General features: G+C 33.1%; 1 protein-coding gene across 2 annotated transcripts in view; it reads left to right on the forward strand.

The window, feature by feature from the left end:
* LOC118187231 (inactive phospholipase C-like protein 1) overlaps positions 1-19,436 on the forward strand; it is a 106,141-nt gene that overhangs the window by 32,666 nt on the left and 54,039 nt on the right. The window contains exons 4-8 of one of the 2 annotated variants that reach the window (XM_035357399.2): positions 2,081-2,123; positions 2,212-2,341; positions 4,362-4,474; positions 9,835-9,898; positions 12,521-12,614. In XM_035357399.2, coding sequence (XP_035213290.2) covers positions 2,081-2,123; positions 2,212-2,341; positions 4,362-4,474; positions 9,835-9,898; positions 12,521-12,614 — 444 coding nt within the window. The remainder of the gene's footprint in view (positions 1-2,080; positions 2,124-2,211; positions 2,342-4,361; positions 4,475-9,834; positions 9,899-12,520; positions 12,615-19,436) is intronic. The other variant, XM_035357400.2, reaches the window with a different exon arrangement.

The raw sequence follows: 19,436 nt of genomic DNA on the forward strand, positions 1-19,436 counted from the left end.
CGGAAAAACCCTTAATCCAGAATCGCCCAAATCCCGACGAGTCCGAATTACGGACTTTGTACTGTATTTAATACTGAGCAAGTGGTTAAATGAATGTAAATGATGTGTTTTTCTCTTTCAGTACAATAATAAATAAGATAGTATTATTTGACAAACTAGTTATGTATGATAATATTTAGTTTTCACCTTTGTATATTGTCTTTATAAACACGGGTTTCCAGAAATTAAGGGAAAGTCACAAAAATTTCACTAACTCTAAAAAATAAACCAATCTTTATAAAATTTGAGTATGTTGCCAAATACGAGATGTTTAATAGAACTGCAGTATGCAAATTAGTGGCACTGCAGTCATAATGCGTCATCTACGAGGAGCATAAAATTGCATGTTTGAGAGTAAGCCTGCAAATTTCTCTGTGATACTGAGACATGAAATCTGGTATAGCCAAGGCATAACAGTGACCACTAGGCATCAATTGCCCGAAGAACTACAATGGAGAGCTATTGGGAGACTAGAGGCAGAACAAAGTCAGAAAGAAGTGGCAAAATATGAGTCTTTCTGTGGTTCATAGATTTTGGCAACAATTCTAATCATAGATTCAGCATCCTGAAGGTTCAACCAAGGATGGACATTTGCTATGACGAGTGTCGATGACGGATATTTGTTGTTATGTGCATGAAGGTATAAAACCGACTCAACTTAGATCCTCCCTTCTTGCAGCCATCGAAAGGTTGATGTCAGCGTCAACTGTGCGTAAAAGGCTTTAAGAATGAGGTCTGTACATGAGGCAACCAGCCATTTGTGTGCCGCTCACATAATGTCATAGAAGGGAAAGTTTGAGATGGCCACATAAACAATTCAGCACGTGGAGTGACCAGATCGATCACTGGATCTGAATCCTATCGATCATGTTTAGGATGCTTTTGGAAGATGTGTAACTGCTCTCAGTCCTTCTCTTTAGACCCTTGCCACACTTGCAACTGCTTTACAAGCGCAATGTTCTCACTTCCTTGGAACTGCTAGACTGCATAATTGATAGCATCGCACATCGCTGTATGTGTTGTATTGTATTGCTTCTAGGGGAGATTTTACTCCATATTGAAGGTAATTTTCGTATATCAAATTGACACATCCGATTTGTTCATATTATACATTTGCTAATTTTTATAATACCATAATTGCCTGGTAATTTATTTTCATGTTATTTTATACCTTACTATGTGTTCTATACTGTGGGTCAGTTTCATTAAATTCTACATGAAACTTTTTGTGTAGTTATCATTTTTGTGACTTTTCCTTAATAGTCTGTGTAGTTTCACCATGTTTGTGTAAGTATACTCAGAAAATCATATGTTATATTACTTAATATGTAATTACTAAGAATTAATATTTGTACTTAATCTAGTTTATGTTACCTGTATATTGTGAATTTTTTTTTTTTTTTTTTTTTTTTTTTTTTAATATGAACGTTTTGTTAAATTGCACCATTTTACTGACTATTTTTTCTGAAGTGGAAAATAATTTTCCCTTTCATTTTGTTGATTTTTTCTTTGTAACCATTTTTTTTAATAAGCTTTTGCTGTTATAAAAAAGGTGTGCATTATTTCCAAATCTGTCTGTACATTTGCTGATACAGTTGAGAAAATTGTAATTATGTGACATTTTTCAGAAAATTAAGAATTATGTGCTGAATTTGAGAAGTCTAGAGAAAAATCAGTTTTAAAATGTGTTTAGTTTTAAAGTAAATTTCTCAAAAAAAATCTTTTTTCTTAGAGGCATAGCAAACTGTTATTGTTATTAACTTTTGCTAAAAAAATTGATCTGTTTGTTTCTATATATGTGTACTAGTTATAGATATATTGTGCAGATGATAATTCAAAAATTATATTTGATGATTATCAAGATAATAATTTCAATATACAAAATGTATTAACTGTTTTAAGGAAATATTGTCTAATATATAACAATACTTTACTTGAAGATTCAGAAGAGAAAAGACTAGTTTGTTGTCTCCTAAACAAGTAATATTTTTTTATGCTGTTATATATTTCCAGCTTATGTTTTAACATATTATTTCATCAGCAGCTCCTGATACTTTTGACGAGAGACAGAAAATGCGAGAAAAGTATCCTTTTCTGTTATATAAAATTGATTTATTTCTGTAGATTTGGCTTTATGATTGAAAACTGTATAACCTTAATGAAATTGGTCAGATGGTTAAAAGAAGTTTTTGAACAAGCTGATACAAGTCAGAGAGGGCTTTTAAGTGAAGGTGAGACTATATCATTGATGAAGAAGCTGAACAATCAATTGAGCACTGTTCGCCTGCGACAAAAAATTATGGTGAGTAATGCAATGTTTTGTATTACATATTTTGTAAGTTCTTTTTCAAATTATTTGAACATAGTGTATTTAGTGATATTTAGGCTAAACAAAAATACATATGTCATGTCATCCAAAAAAATTGCTATGTTATTTTGGAAAAGTGGGATTTTGTGTCAAAATGCCTATGTTAGAACAATGCTATATATAAGTCTAATATATATCTTAAGTTGCGCTTTCGAGACATGAAAAAGACCATTTGAATTTTGTCAATCGGCCAAGTAGAGCGGGAGATATAGAAACGTCTCCTCCTCTTTTTTTTTTTTTTTTCCGAATTGTACATATTTACTTAATCACCCTCAAAGTAGGCTCCTTCAGAAACAAATACATTTGTTCCATTCCTCCTGCTATTGCTGGAAACAATAAAAGTCCTGTTGTGGTAGCCTCTAAAATTCATGTGTTGCATTGTTTTGATGTATTCTGTGGTGTCAAAGTGGTAATCTTTAAGGCCCACTTCGATATTGGGAAGAGCCACAAATTCAATGGTACCTAAAATCCAGTGAATAGGAAGGCTTTTTGAAGTCTCGAATGTTCTTTTTTTTTTTCCCTGCGAGCTATGTCTGCACAACAATGGATGTGCAGAAAGGAGCATTGTTGTAATGCATTTACCATCCTCCTTGCTGTCTGGCAGGTCATTTTCTTAGGATTGCCTCCCTCAGTCTTTTCAAATCTTGCACGTAAAAAGGGCCATTAATAGTTTTTCCAGTTGGTACAAATTTACAGTGCACCACACCTTCACTGTCAAAATACACAATGAGCATCACTTTTGTTTGGGATTTAACATGATGTGATTTCTTTGGTCGAGGAGAGGACATTGTGTGTCATTCTGACTCCAGGTCATAAGCATACACCAAGTAACAATTGCCAGTAACAATTGCCTGAAGAAATGGCAAGTCCTGTTTGCTTTTTTCAAAACATTCGGCCTCAATCAACTGTTGAGTTTCCATTTGATCCGGGTTCAGCAGCCTCGGGACAAAGTTGGCACTGACACTTTTTACAGTCAAATTATCTGATAGGATTATGTGAATGGATCTGTGAGAGATTCCTATTTCTTCGAAAGGCATTCTTTGCTGTGATCTGATTAACTGTTTCCCTTCTTCAACTATTTCTCCGTTTCTGGAGGTTGAAGGTTTCCCACTGCAGTCTCGTCTTCCAGAGATTCCTGGCCACCTAGAAATCTCAAAAAGCAATTGCAAACGGCTTTAACCCTCTCGGCGTTGCGGCCAGAAAATTCCGTACAGAAGGTTGTCTTCTATATTCATTATACATGAAAATTTCTGCTAGCTTTTAAATGTATCTGATTTCGGTTTGGATGTATATTGGAAGAAAAGGAATCAAGGTACAAAATGAGATAGTCACTTTTTAATTAAAATCAAGAAAACATCACTTATTCATGACATTTTGAGGAACTTTGAAATTTCAGGGCTAAACCCGTAATGCTCGGAGGGTTAAAAAAAAAGAAGAAGAAGAATCACTATAAACTGTTTGTAAACACAATGTCTCTGAAGCAGATTTTCCCAATCTGCACATGAACTTGATGTTTGTCCATTGCTTGAACTTTGCTATCACACCCACTGATCACCACACACTCCTACTGCCTGCCTGTAATGTATTCCAGTAGTAACTAAATAAGTAGTAAGAAAAAATTATATGTGGTGATAAAGAGTTACAATGAATTTCTGGGAACTTTTTGACTGCTGGTCAGATCTTTTAAAGAAAAACTATTCATTCTCAATTCCAAATTTAATTTTCTGTTATTTAAAAGAGTAATAACAAATAGTAACCACAAAAATCTCAATCAAGAATTTATCAAGAAGCAAGAATTTTACTTATATTGTCTGTCTTTAATATCTTATGCCTTTATTGTTCTTTATTTCTGATTGTGAGTTTTAATTTACCTGCATGGGATTTTATTAATGGGTATAATAAAGTTGCTTTATATTAATTCAGTTTTCTAAATTTTTATCTTATATTTTATTAGGAATTTGAGCATGGCAAACAGGGAGAGGAAAGAGGCAGGATAGACAGTAGTGATTTTGTTAGCATATTTAAAGAAACATCTACAAGACCAGAAATTTATTTTCTGTTAGTAAGGTAAATAGCTTTATTCCCTTTAATTTTAAAATAAACCAATTTAGTTTCACTCTTTCTCTTTCTCTCTCTCTCTCTCTTTTTGTTTGTTTGTTTGTTTGTTTTAATGTGACTAAATGTTTTTGATGGAATTGTGTAAAATATGTTTTAGTTAACTTTCCATAACAGTTAGTATTTTAATTGGATCCTAAACAATTTTTATCCATTCCTTATTTCACTGTGCAGAATTAGATTGAAAAATCCTTTGTTAAACCCTTCAGTAGATAGATATTTAAAGCAAGATTTCAGACTTTACACAATTTAACAAAGTACCTTACATTTCCAAATATGAGCTGTTCTTTAAGGTGAGAAGTAAAATTTTGCTACAAAAATTCAGTCAAATTTGAAAACTAATATATAAGTCAAATGTAACCATTTAAGAAGCACTGCTTTTTTAATCCGCTCATGAAAATCTGTATTTAAATGACATTTGTTATCTAAATTTATGTTATTACTTATTTTATTTTCTGTTTTTATAAATTTCCATTCAGTAAGAGAATATTTTAATCATGCAAGAAAGAAAGAATACAAAGTATTTTAAATTATAAGCTAATGTAGGCCAAGTGAAAAGAAATCTCATGATCGGCTTTATCCTATCATGCCACTCAGAGGGTTAAAATCATCTTGAATGTCCAGCATTAAATAATGTCAAAATTACAGATGATTGGTCATCTAACTTAGGTAGACCTATTGGATGAACTGAAGATGAGTTTATCATTTTTGATGAGCAATCAACTTTTGATGGTATTGAACATGATATGATCTATAAAATGTGGTAATGATGTTAACTGTGAAGTGATAGATGATGACATTCACCTGGACTTTGCCTGTAGCAAATGTAGACCTCCAAGAAGTTCTAGAAATTTCCAAATTAGGTACTGAACCTGAGAACTTTAATTAATATATATTAGAATTAAATAAAATTTATAAACATTTTCAGTTACTTAATGTGTAATATCATTTATGTATATAAATTATTTATAAATCATTTTGAACTCGTGTAGAAACCAGTCTCCATATTTTAATGGTAAAATCGTGTCCCAAATTCTTGACTTGTATATAGTATATATGGTTAATCAATTACAGACTGATGAGTATTTTTCAGATATACTTCATTTTATTAACCACTTTTATTATGCTTTATTTATTTATTTATTCCATTTTTATTTGGATTTCCCACCCTCTCTCTCTCTCTTTTTTTTTTTCCCCAGTTTGTAGTTTATAAACCACTGTGATCTTTTCTCAGTTAGAGCTTCATAAATCAAATTTTTCATAATCTTCCCATTCCTTTTCACATCCTTTGTATTACTGAAACTGTTATTGTTAGAATTTTATCTGCTGTGCATGAAAACACTAATAATATAAAAATATTTTAACTGTTCCAGTGAGATCATAATCTGAAGATATTTCAGTGCAAATGACTAAAAGTTAGACTACAAGTCAAAGTTTTAAGCTTAACAATAATTTTGTATTTCAAGAAAATTGCTGCTTTTTTATATTGAATCACAAAGTCAGAAAACAATTTGCAGAACCTAAGTGTCTAATCACTAAATGTTGATTTTTTTCAATTTGCTATTAAAAACCATGATTTTTATATCTAATCTTCTGCTTTCTTGATGATATGGTGGCATAGGAGCCAGCTGCCATAGTCTTGGGCTGTGGTTTGTATCCTGGAGAAGGCTTGAATGGCTGTAAGGTGTTACAGTGTCTTTGCACTTAAAGTATGTGTAGTTAAAAGGTCTGTGAAGGAGTTGATCATAAGAGAAGAGGGATACAAGACCTCTAGATTAATTCCCAAAGGTGTTGTATTTCAAAACTAGGATGGAGTTTCATCTTTCTTGCTGGTGGAATTCAGTCATCCTCTGTGGTTCACCCTGGGCAATGTTCTTGATGATGAGATGGCTAAATAACTAATGGGTTCAGCCATTCCTGAATAATGCTTAATCACGTGGTTGGAAAAAAATATTTAATAATCTCTGAAATGCATACTTATAGAATGCAAGAATTTATGGTATTTACATTTTGCTCCATTGACTATGAAATTTGGCTGCCATTCAACCATGTAAGTTGATGGAGATCCTACCAAAATTGCACTAATTGCTCCTGCAGAATTCTGAAGAAACTGATGCCTCTTTATTAACTAAACAATCAGTATTTGACTCATTTCATTTTTACGCTTCTTAAAAGGGCTTTCATCGATTTCTACACATTTGTTGTGCATTGTGACCCAAGGCTGGAAAGGTGGGTTCTGATAGTCGAAGGGTGAGGTACTGTCTATAGTACACTGTTTTGGTCTCTACTTCAGATTGAAACAGAAGGAAGCTTCCCCCCCCCAATATCAGTTGGCTAGTCATTAGTGTCAGTATCTCTGGGATAAGCTTTTGGGCTTTCAGAAAAGCTGATTGTTGGACTCCTGGTGCAGGAGTGTAGGTCCTCTGGTTGAATTTCCTGGAAGGTGGGGCCACCAGGTTCAAATGTTTATTAATTTCAAATACAGATTCTGAAACTACATCAAATGCTAAAAATGAAAGTGCCTCTCTACTCTAAAATGTGAAAATGAATATAATTGCAAATCCTGATAAAAATCTACCAAAATTCTTTGTTGCCAACAATACAACAGACAAACTTCAGAAAATATCACCAATCAGGATCTGTAAATATAAACAGGCTGCAGTCTAGTGACCTCTTTATTGGAACTTCTTCAACTCAATCAGCTACACTACTTAAATTGAAAAACTTCGGCTAGTTGATGTTGGTGTTTCAGAACACAAAACTCTAAACTACAGTAGTGGTGTATACTCTGAGATCAATGTTCTGTTCATATAAGAAGAGGAAACTGTCTCAGAACTGTCTGTGTTGTTAAACATATCAAAATGAGCAAAGGTCAGTTGATAAATATGAAACGCGTAATCCTGATCTTTAGTTCCCCTGATTCTGCCAAAGCGTATCAAGGCTGGGTACTTACATTGCCCTCTAACACCCTATGTACAAGATCCCTTACAAGGCTTTCTGCAACAATATTTTACCCATTCAGAAATGTCCTGTCATAGTAAGCTCATGTGTACACATTGCTCTTGTGGAAGGTCATGATGCAGCATTACAGTTGCAATTGTAAAATAAAAAGGAGCACTCAGCATTCTTTTGAAATATCCTTAGCGAAAATTTGAAAAAGTCACTGCAGTGGAATGTGAGCAGTTGTCTCTTCATTACTATTTCAATGTACGTAGGCTATTCAGAAAGTAAGAAACATTTCCGTCTGACGTCGCTAGGCGCGCGCCGATCACATATAGTTTGGTGTCTGCGTGCTCTGCATCCAGTCATCACAACGGGAACATTTCCATGCTGCCCGTTTTTTCAATATTCAAATTTAAAATGTGCGCAGCAATTGAAAATCCCGCCAGTTATGAGATGCGGTCTGTGATACGGTTTTTGTTCGCAAAAAGCCTAAAACCTATGGAAATTTATCAGCAAGTGTGTGAAGTGTACGGAAACAACGTAATGAATGAAAATTCAATCCAGAAATGGTGCATTCAGTTTAAAAATGGGCGAACTAACGTTCACGATGAAGAGAAGAGTGGACGCCCTAGCATTGTGACTGATGAACTGGTTGCTAAAGTTGATGAAAAGATTCGTGAAAACCACCGTTTCACAATAACAGAGCTTTCGCCTAGTTTTCCACAAGTTTCACGGACTTTGTTGTTTGAAATTGTCACACAAAAGCTAGGCTACCGCAAATTTTGTGCAAGATGGGTGCCGAAATTGCTTACAGAGCACCATAAAGGTCAACGAATGGGAGCAGCTTTGGCATTTCTGAAGGCCTATGACAGACATGGTGATTCATTACTGGATTTAATCATAAATGGTGACGAGACATGGGTGAGACAAAATTACATTCCATGCATTGCGGGCACACAATTTCCCCCAAAAGACCAAGAAAATGTTTGCAAACCTTGTCACCAAAGAAGATTATGGTGACTGTGTTTTGGGATGGGCAAGGTGTGCTTCTGATTGATTTTCTCGAATGTGGTACCACAATAAACTCTGAGCGGTACTGTCAAACTGTGAGCAACCTTAGGAGAGCAGTTCAAAACAAGCGCCAAGGAAAGTTGATGTCCAAAATTTTGTTTTTGCACGACAATGCCCGACCTCACACGGCAAAACGCGCTCAAGAACTCCTTAATTCATTCAAATGGGAGGTTTTTCCTCATCCTCCCTATAGTTCCGATCTTGCACCTAGTGATTTTCACTTGTTTCCAAGGGTGAAGAACTGTCTAGCAACACAGCGCTTTGACTACGACAAAGAGCTGCGGGTGCGCGTCACTGAGTGGCTGAGATCGCAGCCGGCAGAATTCTATGACGAAGGAATTTCAAAGCTTGTCCACCGCTATGATAGTGCCACAATTTGTTTGATGACTATGTAGAAAAGTAGAATTTTAGTCACTCTTTCTGACGCATATAATGATTTTTTTTTTTTTTTTTTTTTTTTTTTCCCTTGTACTTAGTTTCTTTTTAATTCCAAAATGTTCCTTACTTTCTAAATATCCCTTGTAATATACCAACCAGACCATCCTTGAAAACTGTCCTTGCTTGATGACATGTGTGATCTTTTGTTTAAAGCATGGCCATCTTGTGTGCCTTTTTCTCTCTGAGGGTTCAATCTAAGAATATTGCATGTCAGATATTTATACCGACAGTAAACTATTTTGTGGTCCCTCCTTGGAGTATGTACATAGCCAACTTCTTAATATTTTCCACCATCTTGCCAAAGAAATGCTAACAAGATAATTTAAAAACAAAGTTTTATATCCCTATATATATATATATACAGATGGATCAAAAGCAGCTGGTCATGTTGGGAAAGCATATTTAATTGATGACCACATGGAAAGCAAATGTTTCCATGACAATTGCTTAGTCTTGACATCTTGCTGTATATTATGTGCTTTTGTTGATATCAAAGCTCTGCTAAAGAAAGTTCATAACTTTTACAAACTCATATATAATGTATTGAAAGCTTTAGAAATCTTTTCTGGAATCCACAAACCTGTAATCATTGAAGTTAAATGTAAACATGCAAATATATTTAAGTATGTAGGTAAAGTATTTGTAATTATTCTTAATATTAATAAATTATGTACAGTGTTGAGTAACCACTGACAATTCTGTTATTAAAAGTTATAATTAAGATTTTAATTTATCTAAATTTCTATGTTATAAACTAAAAATTGTGTTTAAGTGATGTGTATTAAATATTTCCTTAGGTAGACTGCTGTTTTAAATGATTGCCATAATGTATTCCATTAAAATGTTTTATTTCCTGATAGGTTCTCTGGCAAAGATTACATGACATTAGAAGACCTACATTTATTTCTTGAAGGAGAACAAGGGGTAATCAAAAATTCCTATTAAGTCATCTTAATTTATTTTATGTTGTATGTTTTGTATTTGTTTTTAATTTTTATATTTATTTATAGTTTTTAGTTTCATTTTAAACATGAGGAAATTTCTGTTTTATGTACTTTTTTTCCTTAATTGTGTTTGAAAAGGAACTTGTGTTTCTTCAAATTATGTAAAATTTTTGTAAAAGTTATGATACTTTGTATATTTGATCATATATAAATTAATTTATGGTTTCTTTTGATTTCTTTTGTCATAGTGCTAAAAGATATTCTGAACTTTTCAGTCAGTTTATTTACTTGGTATTTTGGGGGGAGAAGGGAAAGTGAGTGAGGAAATATATCAATTATTATAAAGAGGAATTTGTTAATGGAAAGTATTAATTATTTATATGTGAAATTTTCTTCAGTATTTAAAGTATTATGTAGCATGTTTTTTTCAATCAGTGTCTGATATCTAGGATGAAATTTATCATTTAAAGTAGTAATTAATATAAATTAATTGTTTAATTTAGCCTGATTGATATAATGGTTAATGATGCTAGCTGCCATATCCTTATGCCCAGTTTTGAATACGAAGAAGGCTTGGATGCTCATAAGTGTATAGTGTCTTTGCAGCATAGAGGCATTTAAAATACTGACCCGCCAAAAGTTCTCTCAAGAGATTTGGTGGTATGGTAAGAAGGAGAAGAGATTCTAGGGTCTGTCTGTGAGGAAAAGAATAAAGCTGAGTAAAGTCTTTCTGATATGTATAATGTGGCCATGACAGACACACTTGTGCTACCCTCTGCCATAATAAAGTTCATGAACTTGATGATTTGATATTACTATCAGACAAGTGAGATAATTCTCAATGAAACAGTAACACTTGAATAAAGGCCAAAGTTTCATTCTTTTTTGTTAGGAGATTGACCATTTTCGATCGTAAAAGTAATCAGAATTTAATTGCTTATTGACCATTTTCGATCGTAAAAGTAATCAGAATTAATTGCTTGAGTACTTAAAACAGGAGAGCTCAGTAATAAGTTTTTTGGAGGGAGGATAATTTTGTAAGTAGCTGCACAATAAAGATAAGATAATGGACTCTGATAAACACTTCAGTATTGAACAAAAGCCATCCACATGATGACACAACACTTTTTGTTTGCACATTTCACTTAAAAACACAGTTGTAATAATATCCAAAATGAAATACACTAATACATATAAACCAGGCTCATTACCATGACAGCCATAAATGAAATCATGAAGAGATCCTGCCATCCATTGTTGTTAAGACACACTAGAAATTTGCTTGGTAACAGAAAAACTAAACAGGGGGTTTAATCAAAAATTTGATTTCTAAAAAATAATTGACATTAATTTTGCGTTCTACATTTTGACATTCAACTACTATTGACAGCAAGTTCTACTGTCCTGGGTCTTTCTATTGTAATCGAAATTTTATCTGAGAACTCGTAGCATAAACAAAGCAGAGAGTTATGGTTCCAGTTAAATAATGCTTATTCAGTGTCCTTTTAATATATATTGTACACTGATGTTGCTTGAGTTTTACATAGAGCTTCATTTAGAGGTAGTTTTATCGAAATCTCTGGTAGCCAGTGATTTTCCTTTTATGCTTGAAGTTGAATTGCACAAAATTTTACTAATCCTGAATAAAACTCGTTAATACCTGTTATGCAAAGTGATTGTACCTGTGCGTTGTTGAAAAATATAGAGCGCAAATCTGGTGGGAAATTGCAATTGCGGGATATTAAACAGCATATTTTGATCATGGGTATCAGCGAAGGAAGAGGAATAAGTACATCTTCAACTGCAGCATACCCTGTGGTGATAGGAGCCCCTATTATGTTCATTTGTATTTATTATTAATTCTTAAAACCTCACCATTCATTTATAAATATTCTGTGTATAGATGATTTTAATGATATATAGATGATTTAAATGAATCTAGGGTGTAATTTTCTGCTTCCAACTAATAATTAATAACATTTTAAAGTATTTATTGCTTTTAAATCGCTTAGTTTCTTAATTAATAACTGAATAAATTTGAAAAAAAAAATGTTAAATGTCTTATGCTTTTCTGGACAATAGCACACTTAAAAGTAATTTACTTTGGTCTGTGGCAATAACTTTTTTCAAGTCACTAAATTTGTGTATGAAATTTGAAAAACAAATATGTTGCATTTTGCTCAATGCCAACACACATCTTTTATATTGCTGAGTTTTCTGATTAATTTTGAAACGTATTAAATTGCAAATCTTGTGCTTTGCAATCACTGAAATTTTAATCAAATGTTCATTAAGTTAGCATAAAATACGTATTTACATAGTGTCTGAACACAATGGGGTGGTTTTTGACAAACTTTATATAGATAGTGACCTTCCTATTGTTTCTGAGGTCTGATATGTCAAATTTTGTCAAGGTCAAACTAAAACTGTAGATTTATAGGAAAGACAAATACACGTACACTCTTCCTTATTCATATAGATTTTTATATCTTTTTTTTTTAAAATAAGTATGTTTTTAAAACACAAAATTGTTAAAGCTTATTATATATAACTTTATCAAATGAAAGAAAAGTTTACATAATTTATCACATTCATTTTTTAGATGGTGAACGTTACAACTGAGGAATGTTTGAAGATTATTGAACAGTATGAACCATCAGAAGAAGCAAAACAAAATAAGCAAATACTAATAGATGGTAAGAATTGAATATTTGTGAAACAGAAAATTGAAACCATTTTAAGTATTAAATACATAGCATGACAGTTAAATAATGGGACTTGTCTAAAAAATATGTCTTTCTCAAAACTTATTACAAATGTAATATATTTGTAATAAGTTGCAACCTCTTACATACCTCGCTTGCCTATCTGTACAGCTCTGCATAAAATTGCCTGGTATAGTACAATTAAAATTTTCAGGTGAAGCTGCTGAACTATCTGCAGATGAATTCATTGAACTCATTAATAGTGAAACATTATCTCCAGTACAAATTTACAGTGCTGATGAAACTGGTCTTTTCTAGCAATATATACTGCGAAATACCTTGGCAACCTCTACAGAAAAGGCTCCAACTGGTGTCAAAGATCCCAAAGTTAGACTAACAATTTTAGCATGTGCAAATGCTGCAGGAATGCACAAGTGTAAACATGTCATAATCAGAAAAAATACATGACCTCGAGCATTTAAAGGAGTAAAGATTTTCCTTGTCATATATCATGCAAATAAAAGAGCTGGGATGACACTGTAACAGCTTTAAATAATATTAAAATTTTGTAGTTTAAATAATTTAAATAGATGAACATTAAGGTATTTGTGAATGGCAATATTTGAAACCAGACTCGAGTGCCTCGTGCGACTCTCGCACGACGAATGTGATTTATTTTTAAATGATAGAATATGTTTTATCTTCTTGTTTGTATGTCGCCATTTTTTTGAGTGGTAAATAAAAGTTATTGCTGTGTTCCATCATTGGAGTTGCTTCATTTCGCCAAAGAAGTATCACAGTCTTAATTATTTTGGAGGCACCGACCGAGATCGAATAATCGTGCGTATTTTTATTTTATTAGTTCATCATTGAACATAATATTAGTGATACCAGATTATTACCTCCTGTTAATATTGAATTGCTTTATTTTATTAGTTCATCATTGAATGCAATATTAGTGATACCAGATTATTACTTCCTGTTAATCTTGAATTGCTTTATGTTATTAGTTCATCACTGAACGCAATATTAGCGATACCAGATTATAACTTCCTGTTGATATTGAATTGCCTTATTTTATTAGTTGTTCATCACTGAACGTAACTTCCTGTTGATATTGAATTGTCTTATTTTATTAGTTCATCACTGAACATAATTTAGTGATACCAGGTTATTACTTCCTGTTGATATTGAATTGCCTTATTTTATTAGTTCATCACTGAACGTAATATTAGTGATATCAGGTTATTACTTCCTGTTAACACTGAACTGCCTTATTTTATTAGTTTATCACTTGAACGTAAACTTAGTGATACCATTTTAATGCCATTTCTACTAGAGCTCAAAGGAAAAGAAAAATAGCTGAAGAGCAGATCTTGGAACCGATGAAGGAAGAAAATAAAGCATCCAGAGATGTATTTGAAGAAGAAGTTAAATCACCAGAATTAAAAGAGGAAGATGTTCACGAAAATTTAAAAAACGATAAAGAAATTAATATTGAGAATCATTTTGCAATGCAGCGTTATCATCATCTTTCGGCTTTTGATTTAATATCAAAGCCGCTATTAATATACGAAGAAAACAATTGTCGAAAGCAAATGACAAATGAATATTATCCGAAAGGCACAGATGAACTGAGGAAAGGCTTTGCTGTGAATTATAGCCGATGAACTGGTCCACCATGGAAGAGATCTAGGCGCCGTCAAGAAAAAAAAAGAAGACTAATTTGAATGTTCTCCATTTTTTTTCTTCCTATTTAAATGTGATGTAAAAATATTTGTTTAAAACTTAAAAATTTTGGCCTGAAGTTTGGAAATTTATCAGAGAAGTTACCTTTACTCTTTAAGCAATTGAGCAAGCCGAGCTTATAAACTTTCGAAATTTACAGAACTTTTCCCTTCGGTAAAAGTCTCTCCGTTGGGGGAGAGGTTGTAACAGCTTTAAATAATATTAAAATCTTGTAGTTTAAATAATTTAAATAGATGAACATTAAGGTATTTGTGAATGGCAATATTTGAAACCAGACTCAAGTGCCTCGTGCGATTCTCGCACGAAGAATGTGATTTATTTTTAAATGATAGAATATGTTTTATCTTCTTGTTTGTATGTCGCCATTTTTTTGAGTGGTAAATAAAAGTTATTGCTGTGTTCCATCATTGGAGTTGCTTCATTTCGCCAAAGAAGTATTACAACACAAACATTAATGTATGATTGGTTTGAAAATCATTTCATCCCGAGGCTGAGCAAAATTTGAATTCAATTGGTTTACCTGATGATGCAGAAATTGTTGTGATTGTAGATAACTATTTGACTCATATTTCACTTAAAGTTTTAATGAAAAATAATGTATCCATGTTATTCTTTCCTCCAGACTGTACATCCATCATTCAGTCTATGGATATCGGAATACTGTGAGCAGTGAAAGGCAAAAATAAAGTAGCATTTTTAAAATCCATGTTAAATTTCTTAAGAAATGGTAAAATTATTCAAGAATTTTTTAAATATTTAGCATAAAATGTGCTGTGTAGAGAATCGCAAAGATCAGGGAAAGGTATGTGTACGGATACTTTAAAAAATGCTAGGCATAATTTATGGCCAGCTACCATATTTCATGGTGAAGATGATAGCTGCGAATTTGAAAGTTTTTGAATATCGCAAACAACAGGTGGAATTTTCCAATTAGTGAATTTTGTAAAGAAATGTGGAGAAGTGGTAATAAATGAAGATGATATATAACAGAAGTTTTTCATTTTGATGACAATTCTCCAATCATCAGTCGGTTAATGGAAGGTGAAATCTGTAGTATGGTTCTAGATCTAGGAAATACCGCTACCAATAGTAAAGAAAATGACAGAGAGGTTAAAGAAAACAAAAAAATTTCAATTGACATGTTAGTCAGAATTCTCAACACACAGCAACTATGGGACTTAAACAGTGGAACCACATTTAGTAGATATATCCAAAGCTCCTGTGGAACTGCAAATGGAGTTAGAGTTGCAAAAAGATAGTAGCTTCCAATCTCTTTTTGACGCTAAAAAGGATCCCATAGAAATCTCGAAAAATGCTGTTGAATATCCATGCCTTATGAGAGCATGCACATTATTTACTTTCACGCTTTGGAAGTACTTCCTGCTGTGAGTCAATTTTTTTTTCTTACGACAAAAATTAAATGTAGTTTAAGAATGCAAATTACCAGATGCTCATTTAGAGAATCTGCTAAGGCTGCCCATTACGAAGCTTGATCCAAATATTCAATTACTTTCAGGAAAGAAACAAATGCAAATATGCCACTAAATTAAATTTTCCATCGTATTTAACATTATTTCACATACTGTTGCTATGTTTGTTTTTATAACTTAATATTATTACTTTTCTATTGTTTTTCTGTATAATGTAATAAATTTATTGAAAAATACTTCTACTTTATTATTTTTATTTGAAACAGTATTTAAATATATATAGTTGTTTATTAAAAATATTTTAAAGATTATTGTTATAACCAGATCTGTGGAGTCGTGCAAATTTTGGGGTAAAAGGAGTCGGAGCTGTAATCACTAAAAACAGGTCGACTTCGACTCACTTCAGTTTTTGTTGGACAGTTTGAATTTGGAATGAAATTAAAATGAATTGAAAAAAATTAATGGCAAGCTGAGTTATTATTTTTATTTATGGACTGTATAACTATATACATTAATAAATAGTTATTTTCTATTTTATTGACCTATTAATAAATAAATATAAGGAAGGAGGAAAGATGTGATATTTGCCATTAATGATTAAACTGATTCATTTAGTCAAATCTCGCTGATAAATTTAGGTAAGCAACAAGAACTCACACAATTGATACCATTTTTAGGAAGCAAGCAGGAAAAGAAACAATTATCAATGAAGCAATGCGATAAGGAACTACATATTTGATGATAAAGATGTTTTTAGAATTAAGAACTTTTTTAGAAGATGTAGATAATCCTAATGTTTCACTTAAAGACTGGGGACTGATCTTTCAGAATTGGAATCTCTTCTTTCTACACTGTATAAGCCTCAAAAATGCTGCAATCTGAAGAATTGACAGGAGGTGAGAATGGAAGAATGGGATGTTTGTTTTTTCTGAATGGAGGGTTTATTGCAGAAGAAATAATTTCTTCAATGAAGAAAAGGGAAACTAGTTTGCTAGAGAATGAGATCTTGTTGGGTTTAATATATGTGGATCCGAAACACCGTTTTTTTTTTTTTTTTTTTTTTTTTTTTTTTTTTTTTTATGCTGAATAAATTAAAAAGGCAAAGAAAGCCATGTATGAACTTTCATTAAGAATGAAATTATTCTGAGAACAATTGGAGAATTCAAATCAGAGACTGTCAAACTGTAGACATTGCAACTGAGTCTCTATCATCCTCTTCCAGTGATGAATAAGATTTTGAGAAATATTTTTGGACAATATTGAAAAGCTAAGGCAAAGCGAATGAAAATAAAGAGCCTTTAGATATAAAAATGAAAAAATACAAACAAGGTTTCTACACGGCCTTTGAAGAAATAGAGAAATATGATTGCGCTTGCAAGACACCTCTTTTAGAACCTCTAAAAATATATCCTGAAAATTTAAAAGAAGTAGTCCTAACAGTAACAGCTCTTCCTCCAACTCAAGTTAGTAAGGAAAGACTCTTCTCAGCTCTGAAGTTTATCAAATCGAATCTATGGCACTCCAACAAAGAAGATCTTTCCGAAGCTATACTGTTTCTTAGAAATAACTAATACCAGTTTTTCCATTTCGTAATAAATGCTAATTAATATAAATACACCATCAATTTTATTTTTCTGTAGCATCTATTGCACCTTAAAAAAAATAAGCTGTATCTCGTGTGTATATGTTTACATGTATATATATATATATTGATATTGTTACGAAATGTAGAGGTGCGGTAAGATGGCAAAGCAGTTTTAGAGTTGCCACATTTGGCAAGAAATCGGCCATTTGGCGATATGCCATGGACAGATGGAAAACTTTCTGGAACGAATTCTTACTGGTTTAGCCCATAATGTTCTCGAACACAAGCCGAAAGCTATATAAACCCTGCTGGTCCGCAGTCAGTTAGAGTGTGTGCGCGCCTCGTCGAGAGGGCAAGTCAGAGTGTGCCTCGTCGAGTGCTAGTCCATGTGGAGACGATCGGGTTGACAGCCGGCCAGTGAGTGTCGAGTGGGTCATCACATGCACCAAAAGAGTCTCTTCGTATATCGCAGTTAGTGCATCGTCGAGAGAGCATGTTAAGCTCCGGAAACGACTGAACCGAAGAGTCAAGAGCTGTGCTCTGTGTCGTCGAGAGCATCGCGAGTTGTAGCGTGGAGAGTCTCGAGAGTACGTGGAGTTTCGAGAACGACCGAGCAGTGTGGGGAGCTGTACTCTGGTGCTTTGCAGTGAAGCTGTCTTCACCGTGATAGCCTGGAGGCTGTGTCGCTGATCGCGTTAGCGTTTTTATAATAGTTCATCGACGACTGTAAACGTGTTCTGGAGCTGTCCTGACAATACTGGCCAATAAAGTGTGTTTTGATACTTCATCAAGTAGTATTGTCATTATTCACTCCAAATCTTCACGAACCAGTACGAACATGAAGGAAGAAAATAATGTAACAACTGGTGTCAGAAGAAAAACGTAACAATATGTTGTTAATGCAATGATATTAAATACATAATACTGGAAGAACTGGGTAAACTTGTCCTCCCTCCTCTATGATAAAAATGCTCAAACTGAATTCAATAAAGCATTTATGGGAAGGCATTTCCGTGATATTTTAAAGATGGTCAATGACATGCTGATGACAGCCAGCGGACGTTTACGTTTCCCTTCATGGTACGCCATGCTCGAGTTATTTTTCAACAGGATAATGTTAGCTCCCATAAAGCTCGCATATCCCTGTACTATCTCCGAGCTGTCGATACTCTTTCTTAGCCAGTAAGGTCACCAGGCCTTTCGGCAATCGAACATGTATGAGATATGGTTGGCCAACAGATTTGGTCACCCCAAAATATCGTAGATTTAGATCAACAGTTATGGAATGCCTGGCAGAATGTACCGTAGAAAGAGATCAGGAATTTTTATCACCCTTTAACATGACGAACATTCAATGGACAATTGTTAGCCATAGATTCGTCCTATGGCTTTGAATTTTTTATCATTTCAATACCTGTCACTTTCTTCATTGTGCTTGTTTGCTTTTGAAAATGAGTGTATAATGAAAGCAAAAATATTAAAAATAGACTGTAAACTGCATAATGCCTCATTTGTAGTCAAACACAAAAATTAACTGCAATTCTGCTTTTTCATTGGAGCCTTAATATTTGATCGTATCTATTATCAAGAAAATTTCTGTGTATTCTAATACGAAACGCACTGACGTTTAACAATGCGAAAGCTTTTATTATGAAAACTTCGTGGAAAAAGTTAGATTCCTGATGTAAAACTTAGGGCACAATTCTGATTTAAAACTCTGCATGAAAGTGAATGATAAACGGATGCATTAAAGACGGAACAAAACAAACCTACAATAACTATGAAGATAAATTATGTCACTTTCTTTGTGAATATTATAGATTTGTGCATATTAGATTTTGTGAAAAATTTAGACTAAAATCTAATATTTCTGTGGTCTGATGCTAAAATTTCTGGAATTTGAGTTCTTTTTTACAGTTGACATTTCAACACCTAGAAAAAGTTTTGCATCTGTTTATCGAAATTGTCAAATTTTTCATTGGAGATTCATTCATTCTTGTAAGAGAAAAAATTGTCATCCATTTTGCTGCTCTGACTATTTGTTACTTG

This window comes from Stegodyphus dumicola, chromosome 6, assembly GCF_044657685.1.
Source record: "Stegodyphus dumicola isolate Sdum_Otavi_A_Nest chromosome 6, ASM4465768v1".
In the NCBI taxonomy this organism is placed as follows: Eukaryota; Metazoa; Arthropoda; class Arachnida; order Araneae; family Eresidae; genus Stegodyphus; species Stegodyphus dumicola.